The sequence below is a fragment of the Hippopotamus amphibius genome, chromosome 9 (assembly GCF_030028045.1).
Source record: "Hippopotamus amphibius kiboko isolate mHipAmp2 chromosome 9, mHipAmp2.hap2, whole genome shotgun sequence".
In the NCBI taxonomy this organism is placed as follows: domain Eukaryota; kingdom Metazoa; phylum Chordata; class Mammalia; order Artiodactyla; family Hippopotamidae; genus Hippopotamus; species Hippopotamus amphibius.
The window spans coordinates 107,267,245-107,294,126 of record NC_080194.1 but is presented as its reverse complement, the minus strand read 5'-3'; the positions used below and the strand labels follow the sequence as shown (position 1 = coordinate 107,294,126).

The window sequence follows — 26,882 nt, the reverse complement described above, 5'->3', positions numbered from 1 at the left end:
TTTCCTGGCTCCCGGTTCTGTGAGGACCAGCCCATCATGCCTCGTGCTCTGTAAGCGTGTGTCACCAGCCTGGCCTGGTGTGTCCTCTGGTGGTCATTGTTAATGCCACTGTGTGATGGCAGTGTCTCTCTGGCAAAGGGAGAAGGAGAGGATGCAGTCGCCGGGTTAGGGGTGCAGCCAATGTTCTGTGAACAGTGTTGACTAAAGACTGTAGGGAAATGACCTCTTGGGACAGGCAAAGGACAGTTCGGTGAATTTCTGTGGTAATCCAGAGGCAGCTATTTCTAGAGAGCAGAAAGCCCCGCACAAAATGCATCCTTCCCCATCAGTCCTGAGTGGGCTCAGTCCCTTCCAGTATTCTTACCATCAAAAAGTGCTAAGATGCTCTTGAAACGCCTGTGGCGTCCCCACGGGCTGTTGGTATGGCGTCCCTTCCATTTCTTAACACACACCGAATGTGACTGACATCGTAGCAGATCCATGGCAATTGAAGGTGAGAAGTAGAAACAGCAGTAGGCAGAAAGTTGCCCTGGTTCTAGCTTTGCATGGACGAATCAACGTGTTTACAACTTGAGAGTACATCTGCTCCTTTTTCTCTGTCTGGGACAGTAAAGGCAAAATCAGAATTATGAATGAAAATATTCTGAGCTCCCAAAGTAATGAGGATAGAGCATAATCTAAGTGAATATTCTGGTAAGTGGCAAAAATATCATGCCTTTGCTGTTTGATACTTGTGATACAAATTTCCTCGGCCTGATGTACTAGGTGATAATCATGGAACTGAGACAGGAGAGTTTCTAAGCGTTAACACGTGTCCTTGTCGGGTGCTGCTTGCTGCTGCTTCTGACTCCTGCTCTGTTGGAATAGAGTCCTTGCTATGGCAAACAATATTCACCAACTTCTATTTGTTCTCAAATGTGGGTGTGATAACGAGAAGAGTGTCAAAGGCTTGATTTTAAGATAATTATTTAAAAGCTTCAAATGGGGACTTCCCTGGCAGTCCAGTGGTTAGGACTCTGAGCTTCCACTGCATGGGGCATGGGTTCGATCCCTGGTCGGGAAACTAAGATCCCGCATGCCCACTCGGCATGCCTAAGTAAATAAATACATTTTTAAAAAAATAAATAAAATCTTCAAATTGAAGTGTATTTCCTCACCTGTTCATGCCCAGGTCATGTTCCTGGTATGAAGTCACACTCTCATGTTCTATTTCATAATAGGGAAAGTTATAAAAAAAATTTTAAGTCAAACAATTTGCATCCTAATGGCTCTGTATGTGCTAGTCTGTGTTCTTTTTCAAGAAGACTTTAGCTCTGGGGCTTCCTAGGTGGCGCAGTGGTTAAGAATCCGCCTGCCAATGCAGGGGACACGGGTTCGAGCCCTGCTCCAGGACGATCCCACATGCTGTGGAGCAACTAAGCCCGTGCGCCACAACTATTGAGCCTGTGCTTTAGAGCCCATGAGCCGCAACTATTGAGCCCATGTGCTGCAACTACTGAAGCCCACGCGCCTAGAGCCCATGCTCTACAACAAGAGAAGCCACGGCAATGAGGAGCCAGCGCACCACAATGAAGAGCAGCCCCCACTCATCACAACTAAAAGAAGCCCACGCACAGCAAAAAAGACCCAACACATCCAATAAAATCAATAAATTTATATATATAAAAAAAAAAGACTTTAGCTCTAACTTAGGGACCTCAAGGATCCTCAAGTGTCTTCTGAAAACCTAGACAGATGCGTAGTTACGTATTTAGAATTCCTTTCCAGCCTGCTATATCCATCTAGATTGGCTAGGGTAGGCAATGGTTAAAAACACCACCAGATTTTGGTGCGTTCAAGGAGCAAGGATGTATTCCTTGCTTGCACTAGAGGTCTCTTGTGAGTTGGCTGTAGGTCTGATCCACAGTTTTCTCAATCTGGAACTCAAGCATATGAAGTGTAGCAGATCCACTGCAGAGGAAGAGGGAGTGTGGGGGAAACCTCAGCATGGAAGTGATGTCACTTCCGTGACATCCTCAGCCAAGGCAAGGCACATGGCCACACACCTTCAAGTGGGCAAGGAATAGAACCATGAGCTCAGAAAAAAGCATTTGCAAATATTTCTGAATAGCCTTATAGGACCACCATACTTCACCCCCACAGATCTTCAGGCTCCCTCCCACATTCATATTTATGTTGACCTGTTTATCTTTTGCTTACACATATAGTTAAGCCAGATATTGCAGGGGCAGGACACAATGACAAGTATTTACACTGCGTGCTCTATTTCAAAGAACTCTTCATGGTGTCGGAGAAACTTTTTCAAAGAAACTTTTTAATGCTCAGTTGATTTAGAGTTTGGCAAAAATAAGAATGAACTTTCATGCAGAAGAAGTCCTAGCAGGAAAGGAAGGAAGGGATTTTCTCTTCCCATCTTTAGTACACAAAGCCACTTCTCTCCTTTTTCTGTGTATGTGGACCAGAATGTGGTGTCAGGCACGGCCATGCTGAAATCTGACAAAACAACACTGAATCAATAAAGGATGTTATCTTCTGTCCTCCTCATCTGGGAAATAGTTAACATGCCTCTCTAGCAGAATACCTGAATTTATAAGAAGGTGATATCTAGCTTTCGTGGAAAATACACTAGGGAAAGTAAGCATTGCTCTACAGAGATCTTAGGCAAATCAACTTTAAAGGAAGGTTTGAACTAGGTCACCTGTGAGGACCCTGACAGCTCTAAGCGTGTTGAGTAGGACATTGAATTTCTACCACTCACTTTCTTATTACTTCTCTTTCCTAGGGATCATGGCCCAAGTAGCAATGTCCACCCCGCCCGTCGCAAATGAGGAGTCTTCGGAGAGCAGGATGGTGGTGACGTTCCTCATGTCTGCTCTTGAGTCCATGGTGAGATGGCTTTGCAGGTCTATAAAATGTCACATGGTTGGACCACTGCCAAACATCAGAACAGTGAAACACTTCGCCAATCGCTTTTTTTTAAATTTATTTTTTATTTTATTTTTTAGGCCATGTTGGGTCTTTGTTACTGAGCACGGGCTTTCTCTAGATGTGGCAAGCGGGGGCTACTCTTCCTTGTGGTGCTCAGGGTTTTTCTCAGTGCAGTGGCTTTTCTTGTTGCGGAGCACAGGCTCTAGGCTCGTGGGCTTCAGTAAATGTGACACTCGGACTCAGTAGTTGTGGCACACGGGCTTAGTTGCTGCAAGGCACGTGGGATCTGCCCAGCCCAGGGATCTAACCCATGTCCCCTGCATTGGCAGGCAGATTCTTAACCACTGCACCACCAGGGAAGCCCTCACCGATACACTTTTGACGTTCAGCTTCAGTGTTACATCCTATCTGTGTACACATAGCCTTTTTTTTTTTTTTTTTCCACATAGCCTTTTTTATAGAGGGTGATGGGCTTGTCAGATAAGAAGTTTTTTTCTTACATTATGGATGGAATTGTATAAATGTAAGCTCTCCGGATCTGAAAATTTAATGAAGGCACCTCTGTTACCTTGTTTGAGAATACTTTTTGTTTAAATTCAAAGGTAAGTTGATAATCCATTGATGTGCCTCTATTTACATGCAAAGTGTAAAATTTACCTTGTGGGTGAAAATTTGAGGGGAAATTTACATAACCTCAAAGCATCTGATCACAAGACACGTATCGACTAAAAAAGGGACAATCAGTAGCTTTATAAAAGTGGAGAAACCTGACAGCCACCCCCTTAATCAAGTGACCAAGGGGAACATCAGCAGCAGTGGGACAGAGGGACTTCCCGAGCTTCCGGGTAGGAGGCACCAAGGAGGAGCGGTACCACGTCCATGGCATTCCCGCCTCTAAGGAGGAAGCATCAGACAAGCTCAAATTTAGGGACGTGCTACAAAATAACCGGGCTGCACTTCCATAAATGTCAGTCACACGAAAGACAAAGATGGAGATCTGTCTGTCCCGCATGGAAGGAGACTACAGAGACAGGACAGCAAATAGAAAGTGCGACCCTGGATTGGATCCTGCACCAGAAACACATCTAGAGAGAGACTGTTCTTTTTCTATAAAGAACATTATTGAGTCAATTGGCAAAGTACCACACACATAACTCATTCACATACATACACACACACACGCACACCTAGACCCATCATATTTAAACTGTAGAAAACCAGATATAGAGAGAAATTTTAAAGCAATGATGGTAAACTGAATAACAGAATCTATACCAGGGGCCCCAGCCCTCAGGCCTTTGAACGACACCACCGGCTTTCCTGCTCCAGCTTGCAGATGGTGGGGCTTCTCAGCTTCTGTTATCACGGGCGCCAATTCCTTATGATAAATCCCATCATAGGTACATATGTGTACAGTATACATGTCATAATTATGTAACATTGTGATTACATTTATATATGTATATAACATCTCCTCTTGGTTCTGTTTCTCGGGAGGACTCTAATGTAAGTCGTGTCAGCCACCTTTCTCCACTGTCAAGTTTCTATTTTTTCTTCTCCAAGTCCTGTTCGTGGGAACCAGGTCACTAAGGCCAGCCCACAAACAATGATTCTCAGTGCTCATCATGGTCAGGTGATGTGGCCTCTCTCACAGGGCTGGTGGGGGTGAGAGCCCCTCTGGAATGCTACTTGTAATGTGTCAAGAACCTTAGGAGAATTTACACCCTTTGAGTCAGGTGTTCCACTTATATGATTCCAGCCCATGAAATAATCAAACAGAAATGTTTACGTCCTTGCATTTTTGGTTTTGTTTTTTTGAGGTATAATTGATGTACAACTTGGATGTTTATTGTAGTGTTATTTGTAATAGGAAAATAACTTCAGTAATGTTATGGGTAAACTATGGCATATACATAGAATAGAGTATTATATATATTCATTCAAAAATCATGTTTTTCAGGATTATAAATGCTCAAAAATAAGGAAAGGTGAATAAAGCAGAATGCCAACCTATATACAGTAATATGTTTCTAATTTTGTTTTTAAAAACTGTGCATGTGCAGATTTTAAAATGTGAATAGTGGGTAATTTGGGGTCATGGAATTCGAGGTGATTTCTTTTTCTTTCTGTGGACTTTTCTATATCTGCTAACATTTTTATAACATGCATAATGAGAAAAAAATGCTTTTAAAAAGATCTTTTCTACCAACAATGACCTAAGTAAGACTAAAGATTGATAACTTCACCTAATACCAGATGCTATACTTTAGCCAAATGGCTGAATTTTTGGTTCATTTGACACAGAGATAGATTTGCCATGAAGTTAATGGAGCTGAAAAGTTTCTGGGCACCTCCCTTGCCCTGGCCCCTTCCGTGGCATTGGGGCGGGGGGTGTGGTCCTAGCAACACATGCACAGATGTTTTTGGAAAATCTGCTGAAGAAAGATATTTCAACCAGTTAAGGTTGCTGTCTCCTACTCTGCCTTCCTGTTTCTGTCACAAGCCCAGTGTTGGCTTCCTCTTGCTGCTATAATGAATTACACAAGTTTCGAGGCTTTATACATCACACACTTATCTGACGACGGTTCTGGAAGGTCAGAAGGCAGACAGTGGGTTTTACGGGGCTAAAATCAAGGTGTCAACAGACTGTATGCCTTCTGGAGGCTCCCAGGCAGACGCGGTGCCTCGCCCTTTCCAGCTGCTCGGGCTGGAATTCTTTGGCTTGCGGTCCCTTCCAGCAAGAGCACCAATCTGCCCGCAGATTCCCTTGTCATTCCCTTCTTTCTCCCTCTCTTCCTTATTAGGACCCTTGTGGTGACATTAGAGGACCCTTGTGGGCCCGCCAGATAATCAAGATATTCTCATCTCAAGATCTTAACTGTAATCCCATCTGCAAAGTCCCTTTTGCCATGTAAGGTGACATACCAGGTCTGGGGATTAGGATGTGGACATTTTTGGGGCCATTATTCTGCCCCCTGTAATCTACTGTGTCAGGTGATGTTGGAGTGGACATGGGCATTTTTGGCATCTCAAGAAGGGGAAGTTGGCTTGGGGTTACATTTAGTTTTCGTTTAGTGGTAAGTCTTATGTGGTTTGATGTTATTTCTGTGTCTGGGTAAGTTATTGCTAGATGTCCCGGTATAGGAATGGTTTCCAGGAATAATCCTATGGTTGACTGTGTCAACCCTTCTGGTAACTTGACATGAGGGGCAAGACCCAAGGTCGTATTGTGGTGTGAACATGTTCCCAACTCCAAAAGTATGTGAATAGTAGAGGAGAAACAAAGGGTTTTGTTTGTTTGTTCATTTTTGGCTATGTTGGGTCTTCTTTGCTGCACATGGGCTTTCTCTAGTTGTGGTGAGCAGCGGCTATTCTCCACTGCAGTGTGTGGGCTTCTCATTGTGGTGGCTTCTCTTGTTGTGGAGCACAGGCTCTAGAGCGCAGGCTCAGTAGTTGTGGCGCACAGGCTTAGTTGCTTCACAGCATGTGGGAGCTTCCCAGCCCGGGGATCGAACCTGTATCCCCTGCATTGGCAGGTGGATTCTTAACCACTGTGCCACCAAGGAACTCTGAGAAACAAGATTTTAAATATACAGAGCCAGAAGCTGGCCTGTGGGAAATTCTTGAGTCATTAAATGGGTATAATTGTCAACAGAGGATTTGTTTTCCATTGATGCCTTGTCAAAACAGAAGTTCTCTCTGGTCAGGAAGATACTCAGTACTGTAGCATATTCAGTTATAAATACACCATTCTTTTAAATTGTTGAAAGGAACTACACAAAGTAGGGTTTATCAGCATTCTTGTCTGTAGGAGAAAGACCTGTAGCACCACGATGACAAACAGGACGTGTGTCTGTGCATGGACGTTCATGTTTCATGCACCCTCACCAATAATAAAAATGCAACCAATCATGTTAGGGGAAATATTAAATTATCTCTATTCTCTCCATAGAAAATGATGTCACAGGAAGAGGCAAAGAGTCTACAGCCAAAGATGTAGGGACAAAAAACACATTAGAGAGGCATGTCAGGTATCAGGCGGTCAAGATTCTGCACTTAATTCCATTGTGGGTTTTTTCCCCACACCAACAAGCAATTCTTCGACACCAGCTGGGGGTTCTACCACTCACCTCAATCCGAACGCTACTTACCTGGAGAGAGCAACAGGTTCCACAGATTAAGGGCTCAGTCCTGCAAGACTGTCTTCCCTTCGCCCCCAACTTCAGATGCCATTGGCAAGCCCGCATTGTCACCTGTGCTTCTGACCAAACAGTTATAGGTTGGGTGTTCCCATATCCCCATCCTCAGGTTTGATTAATTTGCTAGAGCCACTCACAGAACTCTGAGAAGCATGTGACTTACTAGATTACCAGTTTATTATGAAAGGATGTAACTCCAGAACAGCCAGATGGGAGAGATGCACAGGGCAAGGTGTGGGGCACTTCCATGCCCTCTCCAGGTGCGCCACTCTCCCTAAACCTCCACATGTTCACCAACCCTACCCTGTTCTTTTGGGTTTTCCTAGAGGCTTCATTACATAGGCACGATGGATTAAACCATTGGCTGTTGTTTCCTGGAGGTTAGGGGGGTGGGACTGAAAGTCCAACCCTCTAATCACCTGCTTGGTTCTCCTAGCAACCAGCCCCCATCCTTAGGCATGGTCCCAAAGTCACCTCATTAATATAGCAAAAGACACCTTTATCGTGCTCTTAGAAAATTCCAAGGGTATTAGGAGCCTTGTGCTGCTAACAGTGGAAGTTGACCAAATACACATTTCTTACTATAAACCACAAACAACATCATGGGTGGTGAATAAAAATCTTCTTCTCAGGGTTTTATGATATTAATGATATTTACTTGATAAGTTTATTTTGGTTTTTCCTAATGGTTTTTCTCATTCTAAAGAAATATTTGTTTTTGTACTTAATTTTGTACTTTTTTCTTAAGGCAGACCTCTCAGGCCCCACAAAATCTGGATCTGCCCTTGTAGATAACATTTCATTCATTTTTTTTTTTTCCATTTCAGTGTAAAGAACTGGCCAAGTCCAAGGCAGAAGTGGCCTGCATTGCAATGTATGAAGCAGATGTGTTTGTCGTTGGAACAGAGAAAGGACGTGCTTTTGTCAACGCCAGGACGGATTTGCAGAAGGATTTTGCAAAATACTGTAGGTGTTCACAATTATTATACTTTGTATTCATAAATCTTAGAATATTTGCAGGCAAGACTTATATATTGTTTTCTTCTACGATGTCGTAAGCACTACCCTAAAAATGGTTCTGACACACCCCTTTGACTTAGCAAAACACTGAGTCCAAGAAACATGGTCAATGTATTTTGCACTGTGTCCTCAGCAGGGCCCTGGTTTTGTAGAATAAATCTGAAGAACACAGAGGAAACTGTCTTTCATTCCTAAAATAAATACTCTTATTTTACTCCTTCCCAAAAGAAAGGGAAAAACTCCTTCAAGGCCTACTCGTTTTTTCTTTCAGTTAATTATGATTATACTCCTTTGTCTTTATTTTTATTTATTTATTTTACTGTGGGACTTTCAGAGCCTTTAATGTGCCAATATGTGTTACAAAGAGCATTAGTGAGCATACGTGGCCATTTGTGTGTTAAAACCTACACACTGTATAATGAGTATCTCTACCACTGTAGGTCCTCTGCCAGGTTTTTTTTTTTATTTTTTATAAATTTATTTATTTTATTTATTTATTGGCTGTGTTGGGTCTTCGTTGCTGCACACGGGCTCTCTCTAGTTGCTGCGAGCGGGAGCTACTCTTCATTGTGGTGCGCAGGCTCCTCATTGTAGTGGCTTCTCTTGTTGTGGAGCACAGGCTCTAGGTGCGTGGGCTTCAATAGTTGCGGCACATGGGCTCAATAGTTGTGGCTCATGGGCTCTAAAGCACAGGCTCAATAGTTGTGGCGCACAGGCTTAGTTGCTCCGTGGCATGTGGAATCTTCCCAGGGCAGGGCTCGAACCCGTGTCCCCTGCATTGGCAGGCAGATTCTTTACCACTGTGCCACCTAGGAAGTCCTCTGCCAAGTATTGAATTAGCAACTTTGGATTCCCTGGAACCAAGAAAGGAAAAAAAAAAAAAAGTTTAACACTGTGTGTATTGGGATGTGTTTGTGTTTGTGTGTGTGTGTGTGCATGCATGTGTAGGGGGCTATGGGTATAGATATATAGCTATCTCTAAGGGTTGGCAAAGGATGTATATATCCTCCCTATATATGTATACAGTTGACCTTTGAACAACACGGGTTTTAACTGCACAGGTCCATGTATATTTGAATTTTTTTCAGTAGTAAATATACAGTATTGCACCATCTGTGGTTAGTTGAATCCAGAAATGAGAAACCATGGGTACAGAAGAAACGTGGATACTGAAAGCTGACACTAAATTATACGCAGATTTTCACCTGCACAGAAGGTCAGCACCCCTAACCCTCACGTTGTTCAAGGGCCAACTGTATACCATTTTACTACAAAACAAACCTGTATCTATAAAAGATCATATATATATGAGAGAGAGAGAGTGAGTGATTCGGATTGACTTCTAAGACCAAACTTAGGGTCTCTAGTATTAATAAGAGTAAAAAAATGAAGCAGTCTCTAAATAATATAGTGAGTATGTAATTGATGACCAAGAAGGGTATTCTCAGATCAATGTCAGCTGCCAATTGGACTTCTAATCGTTGAAATTGAATTACATATTTTTTCTGTTTTCACAGTTGCATGCTAATTTTTCATATATAAGGCTACTCATTTTTTCTTCTTGTACCCCTCTTAGTAAATTTTATCTTTCAATTTTAATTTGTCCATTTCATCTAAGATGGAAGGGGATTAAGTCTGCCTTCAAACACATCTAATGAATTGTTCAGTTCAGTTATTGTATTTTTCAGCCCCAGAAATGCCGTTTGGTTCTTTTTATAGTCCCTCTTTTTCAGTATTCTCATTTTGTTCATGCATCACTGGCTGTCTTTCTACATTCTCTTTTAGCGAATATACAGGATGTTTATTTTAAATTCTTTGTCAGGTAGTTCACAGGTCTACATTTCCTTAGGACTGGTATCTGGAGTTTTATTTTGTTCCTTTGAGTGGCCCTTGTCTCCCTGTTTCTTTGTATGTCTTGTATTTTTTCTTTTTTTTTTTTTTTTTCCCTGGGATTTGAGCATTTGAAAAGACAGCCACCTCTCCTGGTCTTTGCTTACTGGCTCTGTACAGGGAAGACTACCCATCAGCCCTGCTGGCTGTTCTAGAACCTTTCAAACCTTTTTGAATCTCTTTCGCCCCCCTGGTGTCTGCCCATAGAACTGCAGCTCTGAGTTAAGCCAGTGCTCTGAGTCACACAAGATAGAAATCAGTTCGTCCAGCAACCCCTAGACAAGCCAGAATGTTGGACACACAGTCCATTCTTTTGTTTCCACCCCCAGGGAGGAGCCCCAGTCTGGGGGTTCCTTCCCAGCTGCTCTGCACTATGCCATGTAGAGGGAGAAGCACGAACAGGCACACCAAATGCCTGTAGGGAATCTTCCTACCCCTGTGCTGAAATCTCTTTGCGGCTTTCCAGTGGCTGGGATGCCACAGCTTCTCAGCTGGCCTGCAGAGTTCTCACAGAAGTGTTCTGGGCAGTATATTGGTAATTTGATGTATCTGTGGAGGCAGGAGGGCCCGTTGCTTGCTAGTCTGTCATCTTGCCAGCATCGTTCTCCTTGCTTTCGTTTCTGAAGAATATTTTATTTTTTGAAGTATAGTTGATTTACAATGTCAGTTTCGGGTATATAGCAAAGTGAGTCAGTTATACATATATTTATAAATTATTTTCCAGATTCTTTTCCATTATGGGTTATTACAAGATATTGAATATAGTTCCCTGTGCCATGCAGTAGGTCCTTGTTGTTTTTTGAAGACTGTTTTTACTCAATATGGAATCTGGCTTGACTTTCTTTTTCCCTCCAGCCCCTCCCCCCTTTTTGGGGGGCGGTGGAGGAGTGGTGCACTGGGCAGTTTGCGGGATCTTAGCTTCCCTGACCAGGGATTGAACTTGCACCCTTGGTAGTGAAAGCATGGAGCCCTAACTGCTGGACCACCAGGGAACTCCCTTTCTCCAACACTTTCATTCCATGGCCTCCTGGCTGCCGCTGTTTTAGATACAAAGTCAGGTTAGAATTCTTATTTTTGTTCTGCTGAAGGTAATGTATCTTGTTCCTTAGCTCTGTCTCATCTTTGGTTTTCAGCAGTTTGGCCACAAAATGCCTATTTATGGCCTTTCTTTTAACCCTGCTTGGTCTGTGGCGCTTGTTGAATCTGCAGGTTGACATCTTCATCAGTGTTGGCTCTTCTTCATTTACGCAGAGAAGGAAATTTGCTATTCATGGTCTCACAGGTCATTACAGCTCTGTTCTTTTTTTTTTTTTTACCCCCTGTCTGTATTCAAGCTTCAGATTGGATAGTTTCTATTGGCATTTCTTTGAGGACACTGATTCTTCCTCCTGCCATATCCAGGGTGCTGTTAAGTCCTGATGAAATTTTTGTTTCTGATTATTTTCCATTTCTAGAATTTCATTTTCTTTTTTCCTCTTCTGGTTAGCATTTTCATTTCTCTGTTGGAGTTCCCCTTATATTCATTTGTTGTGTTCACCACCCCTATATAAAGTCTTTCATGTATTTATAGCTGTTGTTTTGAGTCCTTATCTGGTAATTTCAACATCTGGGTCATTTGTGGTTCTGAGACTGTAGGGTTTTTTTCTGTCTTGGTCATGGGTCACATTTTCCTGATTCACACGTCTACAAATTTTTAATTTTATAGTGGGTATTATGCATGATATGTTGTAAAAATCTGCTAAATAAAATTGCACTTTGTTCTGGCAGGGAGTCAAATTGCTGGCAGGTCACCCTGTCCCTGTGTGGACGAGTGTTGTCCTTGGCCCCAGAGCATCCCTCTTAGTCTCGGAAGGCGGCCCCTCCTCCTAAGGTGTGCCCCGTCATTTCACAAGGTGTTTAATAAGCTTCTCAGGCTTGGCGGATATTGAATCCTAAACCCTGTCTTTCTAGCACCACACAGCTGTTTCAATCTCTGCTCAGCAATGTCGCTTCCAAATGCTGCTTTTCCTTAAAGCCTCACCCTGTGCTTGCACAGTTTAGGGACCAGTCGAGAATCTGAGGGAGTTTCTATGATGATACTGGGTCTCCCACCTCTGTGACTCACTCTCTCCAGAATTTCCCCTTCAGTATCTAACCAGAATGGCAGTCCTGACATGTGACATGGATTTCCTTGTTTCACTAAGACTGCTGCTTTTTGGTTAAGCTCTGTTTCTCTCTGAGTCCCACAGGAAGCAAGGAGTTCCCATGGGGGGAAAGCCAGGTCAACATGCATCTCACTCCGTAGGGGTGACTTCCCGTCTTTCGAGGATAGCACTGCTTCCTGTGTTTGCCTGTTTCCGGTTGTTCTTCAGTGCTTTCAAATAGTTGATCGTAACATTTCGTCCAGAGCCTGTCATCATTCCTGGCAAATACACACTTCTCTGCCATTGCCGGAACAGGAATACCGGGTGTCATTCTTGAATATGTGATGGTTATTTCTTTAGAAGTTGTCTTGGAAGTAAGGAAAAATTGCCGTGGAATTGCATCAAAAGCACATCTACCTTCCCTCTGAAGTTAGGAACCAACTCCCTGTGGTATAAGCGTTTCTTCACAAATTTCATCCTCAAAACAGCAAGAATTTAGAATCAACCTGGGTTAGGGTTATAGGCGCCTACTAGTAAAGCAATATAGAGTAAACCAGGGGCTGACAAGCTTTTTCTGTAATGGAACTGAATGTTTTAGTCCCTGTGGGGCACTACAGCCTCTGTCGCAGCCACTCACCTTGCTTCTGTAGCATGAAAGCAGAAGCAGCCCTTTTGGTGATGCATGTGCCTGGTCGATAAAACTTTACTTATGGCCCTGAAATGTGAATTTCGTGTCATTTGCTCAGGTCATGAAGTCACACTCTCCTTTTGAACTTATTTAACCACTTCAAAACATGAAAAACCATTCTTAGCTCACAGATCACACAAAAAATGGGCAGCAGGCAGGATGTGGCCTCCAGGCTGTAGTTCACTGACCCCTGGAGTAAACCTGCAGGCAATACTGTCAATTCTCTTTGACTCTGTTCACCTCTTACTTTCCCTATGGGCCAAAATTGTTTGAATGACCAAACACACATAGGTTTTCACCTGCTTCTTTCTTTTAGCTGAATTGGTTCTGAAAGGCAAACATGCCTAAGAATTGCTTTGGAGAATTTTTACACAAAACTATATATCCTGTACTTCCAGGATGTCTGAGGGTTTTTATTTTTATTTATTTATTTAAAGCTCTTCATTCGAATATAATTGCTTTACACTCTTGTACCAGTTTTTGAGGTACACCAAAGTGAATCAGCTGTATTTATACATATATCCCCATATCCCCTCCCTCCTGCGACTCCCTCCCACCCTCCCTATCCTGGCCCTCTAAGTCATCACCCATCATCGAGTTTATCTCCCTATGTTATGCAGCAACTTCCCACTAGCTATCTATCTGAGGGTTTTTAGATATAATTTTGTCTGTGCACGATTTTCCCCTTACATTTGACCTTGGAACATAATTCCATTGTATGAGCCTCTCTGGCCCAAGAAATTGCTTTGTCAGCTTTCAAGTTACTGCCTCTCTATTCCAAGTTCACCCTTCTTTGTTTTGCCTTGTGATGCTGGAGCTGGACCCTGGAAATATTTCTCCCTTGGCAGCTGGCATGGGGCCTACCTTGGAGGCTCAGGAATTCCCTGGAGGAGAAAGGCGCTTCTCTTCTCATCTCCAGTGGGTTCTCACCTGCTTGTACCTGCAGCATGGGGTGACCAACAGCACTTAGGATTCCCAGGGGCACTCCTGCTGCACACAGCGTCCAGTTGGCTCCCCTGGCATCCCGGTCGGCTTCCCAGCAAATCACAAAGAAGTCCCAGAAAGTTCCAGAGAATCTCAGGGGCTCCACACTCACAGGCAGTTTCCCAGGGAGTTAGTTCGGCCACTGCCTGAGAGAGGGGCCTCCCAGAAAGTTCAGCTGGCATCACCCCGCAGGTGGTTTCCAGGGTTCTGCCACCACCCCTGGGAACAGCTTCCCTGCAACAGCAAATCTTGCCGGCACCCCATGGACTACTTGCCAGCAGTTTCCACTGGCACCTCCAGAGAGCTGGTCCCTGCTTGCCAGCCCCAGCTTGCGGCACCCCTGTGGACTCTGCCTCTCCCCAGAGAGGCCTGGATCTCAGCCCCCGGGGGGACCCTCTTCCAGGATTACTCCCTCCCTTAGTCCTAGTGGGAGTCGTGGCTCCTGCTCTCTGCTACCTGTTTACTGTTTAGAGTTCTCATCACCCCTTAGCAGTTAATCCTTGTTACTAAGGATTCTTTTTTTTTTTTTTTAATTAGGGTGTAGTTGTTTTACAATGCTGTGTTGGTTTCTACTGTACAGTGGAGTTCCCTGTGCTATACAGCAGGTTCTCATTAGTTATCTGTTTTATACGTATTAGTGTATCTATGTCCATCCCAATCTCCCAATTCATCCCACCCCCTCTTTCCCCCCTTGATGTCCATACATTTGTTCTTTACATCTGTGTCTCTGTTTCTGCCTTGCAAACCGGTTCATCTGTACCATTTTTCTAGATTCCACATATACACGTTAATATGCAATGTTTTTCTCTTTCTGACTTACTTCACTCTGTATGACAGACTAATGATTCTTTTATTAAGCTTTCACTGTTCAAATTAATGTGTGGTTTCTGTCTTGTAACCCCGATGAAAATGATCAGTTTCAAATATTTTGGAGTAGCAGCGGATTGGCGGGTTGGTCCCGAACCTGCCCAGTGCTGAGGGTCTTCCTACACAGTGACTGTCACTTGAAGACTGGGTAGCAAATAATTTTCTCTTTTTTTTTTGGCCACCCACGTAGCATGCGGGATCAAATCTGCGTCCTCCGCAGCGGAAGCCTAGAGTCTTAACCACTGGACCACCAGGGAAATCCCAGCAAATAACTTTCCGTTATCATTTCCTTTGAACTACTAATATTTCCTTGTATGTTGAACTACTTAAGTTTATCAATATATTCATTTCAGAGATGATCACTGTGTTATTTTATCCCATTCATCATAAATAGCCTGTTCTTTGTTGTTGTGGTGTGTTTTTAATCAAAAGATCCTGTTTTATGTCTATTCCCTTTCTTTCCCCTTTTTCCTTTCAGTACCAGAAGCATGGACGGTAAGGAAACGTACAGTACGGGTACTTGGATACTGACTTTGTACTGATCACTTCTTTACAGGCGTTGCTGAAGGGCTGCAGGAGGTGAAACCCCCAGGCCCTGCCAATGGGATGCAGATCAATTCAGGAGAGACAGAAATACTCAGAAAAGCAGTTGAGGACTATTTCTGCTTTTGTTATGGTAAAGCTCCCTTTAAGCATTAATTCTCTGAATAGTTTACTACAGAAGACAGTATTAGAGATCATTTTATCAGCATAACTTTTAATATTAATTAACTTATTTATTTTTGGCTGTGTTGGGTGTTCGTTACTTTCTCTAGTTGTGGCGAGCAGGGGCTACTCTTTGTGGCGGTGCATGGGCTTCTCATTGCCATGGCTTCTCTTGTTGTAGAGCACAGGCTCTAGGCTCATGAGCTTTAGTAGTTGCAGCATGCAGGCTCAGTAGTTGTGGTACATGGGGTTAGTTGCTCCGTAGCATGTGGGATCTTCCCGGACCAGGGATCGAACCTGTGTCCCCTGCATTGGCAGGCGGATTCTCAACCACTGTGCCACCAGGGAAGTCCCCAACATGACTATTTAGACGGTCTCCAACGTTGGAAAAATCCACATTCTTATCAGGGCAAGAGCCACTTAAGTACCAGATCATGTCTTCTTACGGAAGACAACTTGGTCTCTCCCGGCCCCTCAGAACCTTCATCAGCCTTCAGTCTTTGCGGAGCCCCCTCCCACGGCCACACAGTTATTACAGATGTTCGTGGTTGGTTCACATACCAGCCTCATCCTCATTGGTCTCCCCACCTACCCGCTGTCTTCCCACAGGCATGAAGACAGGGATTTCTTTTTTTTTTTTAATACCTACACAGTACTTTAAAAAAACTAGATAACAAGGAAGTCTGCCGGTGTTGTACTTGTGATAGAAACGCCTTAGCATCTTAGGGCCCGGGTCTTCATTCCTAGACAGCTGCACACATCTATGTGACCTGCGAGCCCCTGTGAGCATTTGGAGTTTGGGGACCCCCCAGCATAAGGGATCTTAGGGTCTCAGGCTACACTTCCCTATGAGAAACGGAGCTCCAGCACCTCGGGGCTGGTCAGCCAGTGCAGAGAGACCAACATGCCCCTGGTGGTGCCCTGAGGCCTTGTGGACTCAGCTTTCTACAGGCAAGTTGGCCTGATCTGTACAGCGTGGCACAGGGACAGTTAAGCTTTGGGTCGGGCTCTCATCCTCCTTCCCTGCAGCCCTGGGTGCACCAGGGTGAGTACCCTGAATTATGCAATCTCCAAGAGAATGGAGAAGAAGACCTATTATTTCCTTTCTTTTGAAAATAGATTATTTTTAGTTAATTAATTTACTTATTGAAATATAGTTGACTTCAGATGTACACCATAGCGATGCAATATTTTTATAGATTATGCAACCTGTTTTCTCTTATGTGAAGATTTTAAGTAAAACATTTTATACTTTTTCTTTTGGCCCTTTGGTTGGAAATTTGATGAACTTGAGATATAGAGGCATAAGACACTTTAGGCTCTTAATAAACTTCAGAGCCAACTGTTACCACCTGTGTTTATGACACTAATTGAAATTGACTGTCAGGGTTTTATGCTCGAATTGTTTAAAGACATCCTGCTTCTAGGCAAAGCCTTGGGGACGACAGCGATGGTGCCTGTTCCTTATGAGAAGATGCTGAGGGACCAGGCGGCCGTGGTGGTACAGGGGCTCCCGGAAGGGGTCCCCTTTCAACACCCTGAGAACTATGACCTCGCAACCCTGAAGTGGATTTTGGAGAACAAAGCAGGGATTTCATTTATCATCAACAGGTGACAGGCTCTACCCCCCTCCTAACCGCTAAACTGACAGCTTAATTCCAGTTAATTCTGTCCCATTACATTTAGAAGTTGGTTACTCAAATGTTTCATCTGTCTCTCTTGTATGTTCATGTCGGGTAACAGTGTTGGTTTTCTTGCAGACCTTTCCTGTGTCCAGCCAATCAGCTATGTAAGTGACAGCTTCTCATACTTGGTGACTTCCCTTGACTGCTAAATCAGTTCTGCTTTTCTTAGTTCAAATGCAAGTTTGGCACTTTCTAAAGCTTGCTTATGCTTTGCCTTCCTCATATTGAGGAGGCCACCTCTAATCCCGGGGCCGGGGGCAGTGGTGATGTTTGCAGGGACTACAGCTCAGGGAAACACACACATCCAGCCCGAGAGCTGAGACGCCACCCTCCTCCCAGCCTGCGTGCCAGTGAGCTTCTGCATCCAGGCCTCAGAGGGCAGGAGACCTACCTTGTCCACGTGCACGGTAGTGTGAGGATGCTGGGGTGACTTCCTGGTCTTTCAGCACCAGCCACAGGCCAGGCATTGTGGGGTTCAGGAGTGGTCTGGGCTGTGTGACCGCTCCCATGCCTCTGAGATGCATGGTCTGGGAGAAGGAAAGGGACTGTTCAGAGAACCAGGCCTGACCCATGGGGGAAATCCCTGAGAGCCCAGGGAAGGGGTTAAATTGTGTGGTCAGAAGAGCTTCCTGGCGGAGCTGGCCCCCAGGATAAGCAGGGTCTCAACAGCCTGGTTTCCCCGGGAAGCCCATTCCATGTGGTCAGGTAGAAAGCTATGAGCAGGGTGTTTGAGACCACGTTTGGGAACCCAGGATCCCTCGTAATCTCCTTATAATGATGTAGGGACCAAAAAAAAAGGTAATTTTACCAGGAGCGCCTAGGCCCACTTCTTATTTTCTCAGATTATTATTCTGCAGTGTAGTTGGAAACCTTGGGTCATGAAAGGTTCATGAAAGACCAGGTCTAAAGAGGGTGTTATGCTGAGCCTACATAGGTACAGAAGCCAAGTGGCCAGGGTGGGTGGGGGTCTCACCGTCCACAAGGCCCACCTTGGAGTACAGAGGGCAGTGAGACACTCCTGCACGTGGGCTACCTACAGTGCTAGTATTTCTGGAGCAGTTGTGAGTTCCTGGGGTCCCCCAGTTCACCTTAAAGGAGGGACTGGAGGGTGAAGGGTGGCAGGTGACCAGGTGACTGTTTTCCCAAGTGGCTTTATAGAAGATGTTCTTATTGAAGAAGGTCGCTATAGAATAATGATAGCAGCTGCTGACACATTCTGTAATAGGCATGGTTCCACTCACTTTGCATGTATTAATCAATCCTCATTCAACCACCATTTTCAAAGGAGGAAACTGAGGCACAAGGAGGCTTAGTAACCTGCCAGAGGTCCCTCCTGCCCTTGTCTGCCGCTCAGCTCTCATTCTGCCCACACAGATGGCCCAGAACCCAGGGGCTGCTGTGAGGCGGTCTCTCCTCCGTTGCTATTCCATGATGACCTAGAGCCAGGAGTTCTGTTCTCTTTGCACTCGCTTTCCCTTTATATGCCTTTGAATGTTGTCATATTTCAAGGTGCAGACAGGGGCTAGCGTGTGTCTTTTTACTCCTGCACAGGTGGGCCTGGGGTGGTAACAGATGCTGAGAGATCAGTGACATCACCAAGTGAAAGGTAAGGGATAAATAAAAAGTTAAGTCCACATCTAACCCCAGTGTATTAGCTTTTAGACTATGGAATGTCTTATTTTGTTACATATTCTTTATTCAAAAGGATGTTTAGAGTTATGAGACTATATTCCATTGACACCTTTAAAGTTCTTAATAATTTGTTACAAAATTAAAGTTGGGGTAGCTGTGCATTCAATTGGATGGGGGGAGGGGAGCTATGATGGTGTGGAGATCCGGGCACTGGATTCAGTGTGTCCAGATGCCTGTGGGCAGTTCTCACCCTGCCTGTCTTGACCAGCATTCCCTTCTCCTTTTAGCTGTGCCCCCATCAGTGTGAAGACTGAACCCATGGAAGATTCTGGTATGTACACTGATGCTTGTAGAATCAAGTGTCCAGCAGGTCATTATTTAACTCCTTTCTTTTGTTTCACTTAAAAATGGCACTTTCAATAAACTAAGAATAGAGGGGAACTTCCGAAACTTGATTTAAAAAAATCTACAAAAAACGTACAGCTAACATATTTCATGGTGAGAAACCAGAATCTTTCACACTAAGATCAGGAACAAGGCAAGGTTTGTCCCCTCTCATCACTCCCTTTCAATATCATACTGAAAGTCCTAGCTAATGCAATAAGACAAGAAAAGGAAATATAAGGTATATGGATTGGGAATGATGAACTAAAACTGCCTTTAATTTGCAGATGATATATTGGTCCATATTTGGGTAGAAAATCCCAAAGAATTAACAAAATAATGGGGATAGGGCATTAACTAACCTCAACTGAGGTCTTATTTGCAGAATAATCATTTTACTCAAATATCTAGAAAAAAGCCTTCTAACTCAATAAATACTAGCTACTAAGACGTTATCAAGTAGATATATTTGTAGACAAAGTATTATTTTAATTATACGGAAATGAGAACCTGACTGCTAAATGAGTAAAAAGTCTTGAATACACAGTTGGAATTATGAATTTGATTTATGAATAAAGCAGTGTTTTTATTTTTGGACATAGCCTCTTTTATTGCTCTCTTACACTCTGTCATTTCTAAATGTTCTGCAATAGACATGCTTTTCTATGACAATGTATATTGGAAAAAAAATCCCTCTTTGAGGAATGAGAGTAGTTAACACCCCGGTCCCTGCCTCTCCCACTCCTCGGAAGGAAGGAAGGCAGGCAGGCAGGCATCAGAGGGGAAAATGTTAAAGGTTAAAAAAAGAAATGTTAAAACTCAAATGTGGAATCAAAGGATGGAAAAATATTGAAAGCATTAGAAGTAGAAAGGTTAGAAAACCTAAAATAAACAAGCACGTAAAACTAAAACTCAAAGCTCAAAAAGATAAAGGTGAACACAAGCTGGCTATAAGGGAGGAAAACTAGAATTTAATAATGTTTAGAAAAGCAACCTAGAAATAAATAAATCGTTCCAAATGTAAAGTTAAAATTAAATCTGAGATAATCGAAAACTATTCAATATTAAGAAAAGACGTAGAGAAAAGGCAGAGAGAGCCTTGACCTCCAGTGAAATGGAGGTCAGAGCACCAGCGCTGCAGGTGTCCGGTGTGGTTTATGCTCAGCTGCCTCCCCAGTTCCTTGGGTCAGGAGTAGCCTGACTCCTCCCTTGTCATACGCCAGGGTCACTTGTGTCCACATGTAAACATGTGCTTGGTAGAGGCTCCACCTTAAATGTCGTAGTCTGAAAAGTAAGAGTGCCTGTCCATGTTAGTTATTCTAGGTAAAACCAACACAAGTCAACAAAAAGGAGCCAAGTATTTCAGCTAATAGAATTCAGCTGTGGAGTCCTCATCCCACTTACACCTGGCATGCCGTACACGCTTGCCCCTTTCATCTTAGCCCTGGATGTGTTTCCAAGCTCAGATACGTTCTACCTGCATCTTTGTTGGTCACAGAGAATTCAAAACCCCCAAGCTGGGCTTCCCTGGTGGCGGAGTGGTTAAGAATCCTGCCAATGCAGGGGACACGGGTTTGATCCCTGATCCGGGAAGATCCCACATGCCTCAGAGCAACTAAGCTCATGTGCCTTAAAAAAAAAAGAGAGAAAACCCAAGCCACAGTCTCCTCTCAGACTCTGGGAAAACAAGTGGGTTGGGAGTGAGAGGTTGTCAGCTCTCCCCAGGGTTGGGGTGGGGAGGGTGCCTTTCAAGGACCCACGGCCCCACCGTCTCCCTTTCCCTCCTAACCAGCTATGGGGTGGTTGAGTGTTTCCCACCAGCCTTAAAATAGGCCTCTTTTGTTGAGGCCTCTCTTTGGAGATGTGATTCCCTTCAAACAAGCTCCCTGATATTGTGACTTTCTACTGTGGATTTCATGACACGAATTGCTTCCAGCTGCCTGCAGGCTTCTGTGAGCTGACCATCCATTGGCCTTATTTCCTGTGATGTTTGTGTAGCACTTGCTGCACAGAACGTTTACATGGTTTTGACTTTTGAATTTCCCCCTCCCCCCTCCTATTTTGAGGAAAGGCTGAAGCAAATCTGTTTCATTAGCATTTCAAACACATTCTGCATTCAGCACCGTCAAATCTGCTTTCAATTGCCTGCATTAAAGAGGAATTTTTCTTTGACAGCCCAGCTGTCACATATTTATCAAATGTTTGTTAGTTGAGTTATTAGTGCCTAATCGACTTGGAACTTGTAAAGTTTTACTATAAATTACAAAAGTTATACATGTTTAAAACAAAAATTCAGACCTAGTAATAAGTAGTAATCAGTAAAATTCCTCTTCACTCTCCCCTCTCAAAACTCCATCTCTCTTAAATCTCACTGCACTTCAAATTCCATCCCCATTTTAAGGGCAATAGCTCTTAACCAATCTGTGAAAATGCTTTCAAAAATCACTTACAAACACAAAAATAGCTTTTTTCTTTTTTTATGCATAAGTAGACCTCCATTTGTGACCTCTCCTTTAATCTTTCTATCTGATTAAGCTCTCTGTCCCATTTCTGAGCGATTTCCTCAACTTTATCTTCCATTTCACCGGCATGGCCATCGTCCATGTCCATTCTGTTCCTCAGTTTAACAAATTTTTCTTTTTGAAAATCACGTTCTTAAATACCCATTCTCACTATCCCTATGCCAACAGAGCTGTTAAAGATTTTCAGAAGACCCCTCCCCCACCCCCGAACTTGTAAATTAATGCTGAACAGTGATATCCCAAGCTTGTCGCTGTTTTTGCTCCTATTAACTTGCCCAGTTAAATTATATGTATACTTCAGTATCAGTGATCTATCGCTGTATTAAAAAGCACCCCAGAACTTAGTGACTTCAAACAATGATTTAGTCTTTCTTACACTTCTTTATGTTGGCCAGGCCATCCTTCTGGTCTGGGCTGGCCTTGCTCCTGGGGCCGAGACCTCAGCTGGCAGAGCTGGGCCTCCCTCTCCTCTTGGTCTCACATCCTCCAGGCTCCTTAACACGGCAACTCTGTTCCAAAAACAGCAGACTCTGATGCAGAAGCACTTTTCAAGCCTCTGCCTATAGCCCATTGGCCAAAGCAAGTCACATGGCCAGGCCCAGCATTAAAAGGTGGAGTATTTTTCCACTGCTGGAAAATAGGAGTGGGACAGTTACATTGCAAACAGGTGTGTATACTGGGATGGGAGACATTTGTGGCTAATTTTTGCCATCTACCACACCTTTCCCTGATAAAGCCCTTTGGTTTTACTAATGCAGTTTTCCCAGGTTTTGAAATTCATTTCGTTATAGTAAGTAAATTAAGATTATCTGTGCCAATTCGGGCCCCCTTGCAGAAGAATATTTACAATATTTCACATAAATGCATGTACATATTCAGCCATCTTGAAAAGAAAAATTTCCCCAAACTGGGAACTAGATCTCTTTCTCCTTCCCTTCTTTTCCTCCCTCCCTCCACCCATCTCTCCTCCCTTCCTTCTTTGCTGTATGTTGTTTTATTATTTTATATTTATATTTTTATATGGATAAACCACTTGTTCCTAGTGCATGAGCTACAGGCTCTTTTGCTGATTGCAGTGTTGCTGTGTTAATCCAAACAGACCCTAGAAGAAACACTAGCCTATCATATCTCTGTTGGTGAGTCTAGCCTAACACGTGATTTTATCATTTCCGTTGCATTCAAAGGCATTTCACTGAAAGCAGCAGTTGTGTCAGTCAAGAAAGAATCAGAAGACCCTAATTACTATGAATATAACATGCAAGGTAATGCCATTTTATAATAATTTTCTCCTTTAGAAGTTATCTGTGATGAAAAATTTTCATTAGCACCAGGAAAAAGAGTCATAAAGATCCATGTACATTTACCCAGGATCTAGCACAGTGCCATTAGGGTAAACAGTTTTACAGTCATAAATTGATATTTAGCCTGAATCCATGTGATTCTAGGCATATGTGAATGTAAAGATATTTCAGGCTGCATTTTACTTGAGTTTGTCTATTAAATGTTATTTTATGTGTTCTAAAATATCCCCCCACCTTAATCCTCTTCTGTCCAGTCTGTCCCCTGAGTTGCTGAGAAAATATTGAGTTTAAAAGAGATGAAGGTGAGTTAAGAAATTCAAGTGCCTTTTCTTAATGGTTGTTTCACTGACAGCATACAAGTTCCATGGGGAGAAGACAGTTGTTACCAAATACACAGACTTTCCACAGGCGGGTGGTGTGTGCAGCTGGGCGGCTTGGTTCTCTACCCAAAGACCAGAGTCCTGCTGGAGCCCAGAGTGATGTCAGCTTGATGATACGGCACCATCGTGTTGCTATGACTGCCGTACAGGGTTCAGATCCTTTCTCCATCTTCCAGCTCCCCTGTGAACGGAGGCCGAGTGCAGGACCATTTGCAATTACATCCTCAAACATTATCAGATTGGAAATGTTTCCTACAAAAGCATAACTTTGAAAAATTTTCTGCAGCATTACATAGCTCTGAAAGGTTTACTAAAAAATTGTTTCAAAAAATCTAAAGGTAGAGGCCGATGGCAGTTCTGTTGTAATTGCGCTGTCCTGGGCCCCGCCCCACCCCCTCCACCCCCATCTGGCCTGTCCCTTGTGACCCATCTCCTTATGTCTGGGCAGAACAGCTCTTTTCAATCCATCCCACAACCCCCACTCATTTATTCTTTGAACACTGAGATCTGTCCACCTCTCTCCCCCATTCACACTGTCTGTGGATCCTTGTCACCTGTAAAGTCCCAGTTTCCTTCCACGTTCCTGCTGCTCTTTCTGGTCTCCCCTCCTATGTCATCTGCCTCCCCCACCATCACCCTCCCTTGGCTCTTCAGACACAGCTGTGAGTCCTTAAAGGTGCCCTGAATCTGCCTTCCACGGGGCTCTTATATAAGCTGATCCCTCCCCGTGACTCCCTTCCTGCCCTGCAGACTTCTGAGGAGTCTCCCCGCTTGTGTCTGGGCACAATCAGAATCTCAACTCCTGCAGGGAGCTTCCAGTATTTAGTGTGACCTGCTGTGTTTTATTTATTCTTTTGCCGAGGACTCCCTCAGCTAGTGGCAGGTCACACAGCATCTTACTCCCGCCCTAGGGCCCCAAGCCCGGGGCTTTTTACATCCTGGGCACTCAGATGTGCTCGCTGAATTGAGTGTGACCCTCATGATGAATCAGTGTAACATTTGTTTCTAAATTACTGTTGTTTTGAACAAACTACTTTTAATTAAATTCTGTCTTGACTGCCAAGAATATATATTTGAACTTAAATGACCTTGGTGTTGATCAAACCGTGTGCGGTCAGGGATAGGATGCTTACAGATTCTGCCCCGAAAGTCATCAGTGAAATAAATAAATTAGATGTACCTGCAATCATTCTATTTTAACTTTTCAAAAAGAAGTACATTATTTGAAGAAAAACATTTACGTTAAATGTGTGAATTTATAGTCTTTCTCCCGCTGCGCTTGGAAATGACAGGACTATTCAGATCTTTGTAGAACGGCTTCCTTCTTGATGCCAAAAAATTCCAAACTGCCTGACATCACAGACTGTATTCCATAGTACTGAATATTTTTGTAACCATTTAAGTTAAATACTTACATGCTGAAGTTTCTTTTTTTAATTTTATTTATTTATTTTATTTATTTATTGGCTGCATTGGGTCTTCGTTGCTGCTCACGGGCTTTCTCTAGTTGCTGAGAGCGGGGGCTACTCTTCATTGTGGTGCTCAGGCTCCTCATTGTAGTGGCTTTTCTTGTTGTGAAGCACGGGCCTTAGGCACGTGGGCTTCAATAGCTGCGGCACACAGGCTTAGTTGCTCAGTGGCATGTGGAATCTTCCCAGAGCAGGGCTTGAACCCATGTCCCCAGCATTGGCAGGCAGATTCTTTATCACTGCGCCACCCAGGAAGTCCCATGCTGAAGTATTGATGTCTTTCTATATCCTTTAAGTAAGGGAGACATTTTTAAATCCAGAAATACAATCAACGTGACCTGCTCAGAATGGCAACTGGCCCCTGGGGAGCCCCCAGTGAAGTCAGTCACAGGTGCTCAGAAGCTACCCCCACCAGGACCTCACGATCCATCTGCAACACAGATCTCTCAGAAGACCCCTGACACACATTCACACATGTACACATCACATCTTGGCCCATGTGAAGCCCCCGGAAGTCCCATAGGTCTTTTACATGTGCAGGAACCCCATCTCCAGGGTCCCCAGAAATGAAGACTGCACAGTACAAGCTTTGCTGAGATATACTGCATCCAGGCTTCCTTGATTTTGATGGATGTCAGAGCATCAGTGCCATTCTGTTTTCTTCCTGGCTGACACTGCGTGATGTGGGGGAGAAGCCTTCCAGGCCAAGAGAACGTGGATGCAGAAGCCCAAGGTCAAGGAATTAGCATAGTCTTTCTCAAATCACACCACTCCGACACTGGCTCTTGCGCTTCCCTTTTCCACATTTAAATACCCCGTAGATTGACTACATGGAGCCCAGGTGGATAATGCGGGATAATTTTTTCTGAAGGTTATCAATGAGCACACTCAATCCCATCTGCAACCTAATTGCCCCTTGCCATGTAATATAATATATTCACAGCTTCTGGATATCTTTGGGGGGGCATCTCTTATCACAAGTACTAAACAGCTGTACGCCAACAAATCGAGTAACCCAGATGAAATGGACAAACTACTGAAACTGACTAAAGATATAACACAAAATTTGATTAGTCACATAACAAGAATTTGAATTAGTGGAACTTCCCTGGTGGTGCAGTGGTTAAGAATCTACCTGCCAATGCAGGGGAACACAGGTTCGATCCCTGGTCCGGGAAGATCTCACATGCTGAGGAGCAAACAAGCCCATGCGCCACAACTACTGAGCTTGTGCTCTAGAGCCTGTGAGCCACAACATCTGAGTCTGTGTGCCGCAACTACTGAAGCCCGCATGCCTAGAGCCGGTGCTCCACAAGAGAAGCCACCGCACAAGAAGCCGGAGCACTGCAACAAAGAGTAGCCCCCACTTGCCATAACTAGAGAAAACCCTTGGGCATCAATGAAGACCCAATGAAGCCAAAAATACATACATACATACATAAATTTATTTTTAAAAATTTGAATTAGTAATTGAAAAACTTCCTACAGACAAAAGCCCAGGACCACATGACTTCCCTGGTGAATTCTACCAAGTGTTTAAAGAATTAACACCAGTCCTTCACAAACTCTTACAAAAAATAGAGGAGGGAACACTTCTCAACTCATTCTGTTAGGCCAGTATCATCCTGATACCAAAACCAGACAAAAACAACACAAGAAAACTATAGACATACAAAAATTTTCAATAAAATGCTAGCAAATGAATCCAGGAACATATAAAAAGGATTATACATCATGACTGTTGGGCTGCACCCCACAGGCCTGCAAGACTTGTAGTTGCCCAGCCTCGAGACCAAAGAAGGAGCCTAGCGACAGAGACATAAGTGGCTTATTGGACAGGGGACCTTACACACCTGAAGCAAAGTCCTGCGGCAAACAGCAGGCAGGACGTAACAGCAACCTTTGCTACTCGGAGGAGGAGGAGGAGGAGGCGGCTACCATTTATAGGGCGAATTGATGTCAGGTTGGCTCGTCAGTTACCAGGGAAACCAGCAGCTGGGGCAGGGGGCAAGCACGTAGGCAGTTACTAATTAAGCCCAATAATTAAGAGGATTGGGTGGTCGTGTGAGTAAAGCAGGGACTGGTCGCGCAGGGGATGTACAGAG

The 26,882-nt window shown here is 43.8% G+C and overlaps 1 protein-coding gene across 5 annotated transcripts in view; it reads left to right on the top strand.

The window, feature by feature from the left end:
* The window catches only part of LOC130859952 (general transcription factor II-I repeat domain-containing protein 2), a 50,025-nt gene that overhangs the window by 6,498 nt on the left and 16,645 nt on the right, over positions 1-26,882 (top strand). For 4 of the 5 annotated variants that reach the window (XM_057747567.1, XM_057747566.1, XM_057747570.1 and 1 more), the window contains exons 2-9: positions 2,783-2,886; positions 7,955-8,093; positions 15,256-15,375; positions 16,832-17,015; positions 17,165-17,193; positions 18,641-18,695; positions 19,009-19,052; positions 22,812-22,889. In XM_057747567.1, the coding sequence (XP_057603550.1) occupies positions 2,788-2,886; positions 7,955-8,093; positions 15,256-15,375; positions 16,832-17,015; positions 17,165-17,193; positions 18,641-18,695; positions 19,009-19,052; positions 22,812-22,889 (748 nt within the window). In that variant the 5' untranslated portion in view covers positions 2,783-2,787. The remainder of the gene's footprint in view (positions 1-2,782; positions 2,887-7,954; positions 8,094-15,255; positions 15,376-16,831; positions 17,016-17,164; positions 17,194-18,640; positions 18,696-19,008; positions 19,053-22,811; positions 22,890-26,882) is intronic. The other variant, XM_057747568.1, reaches the window with a different exon arrangement.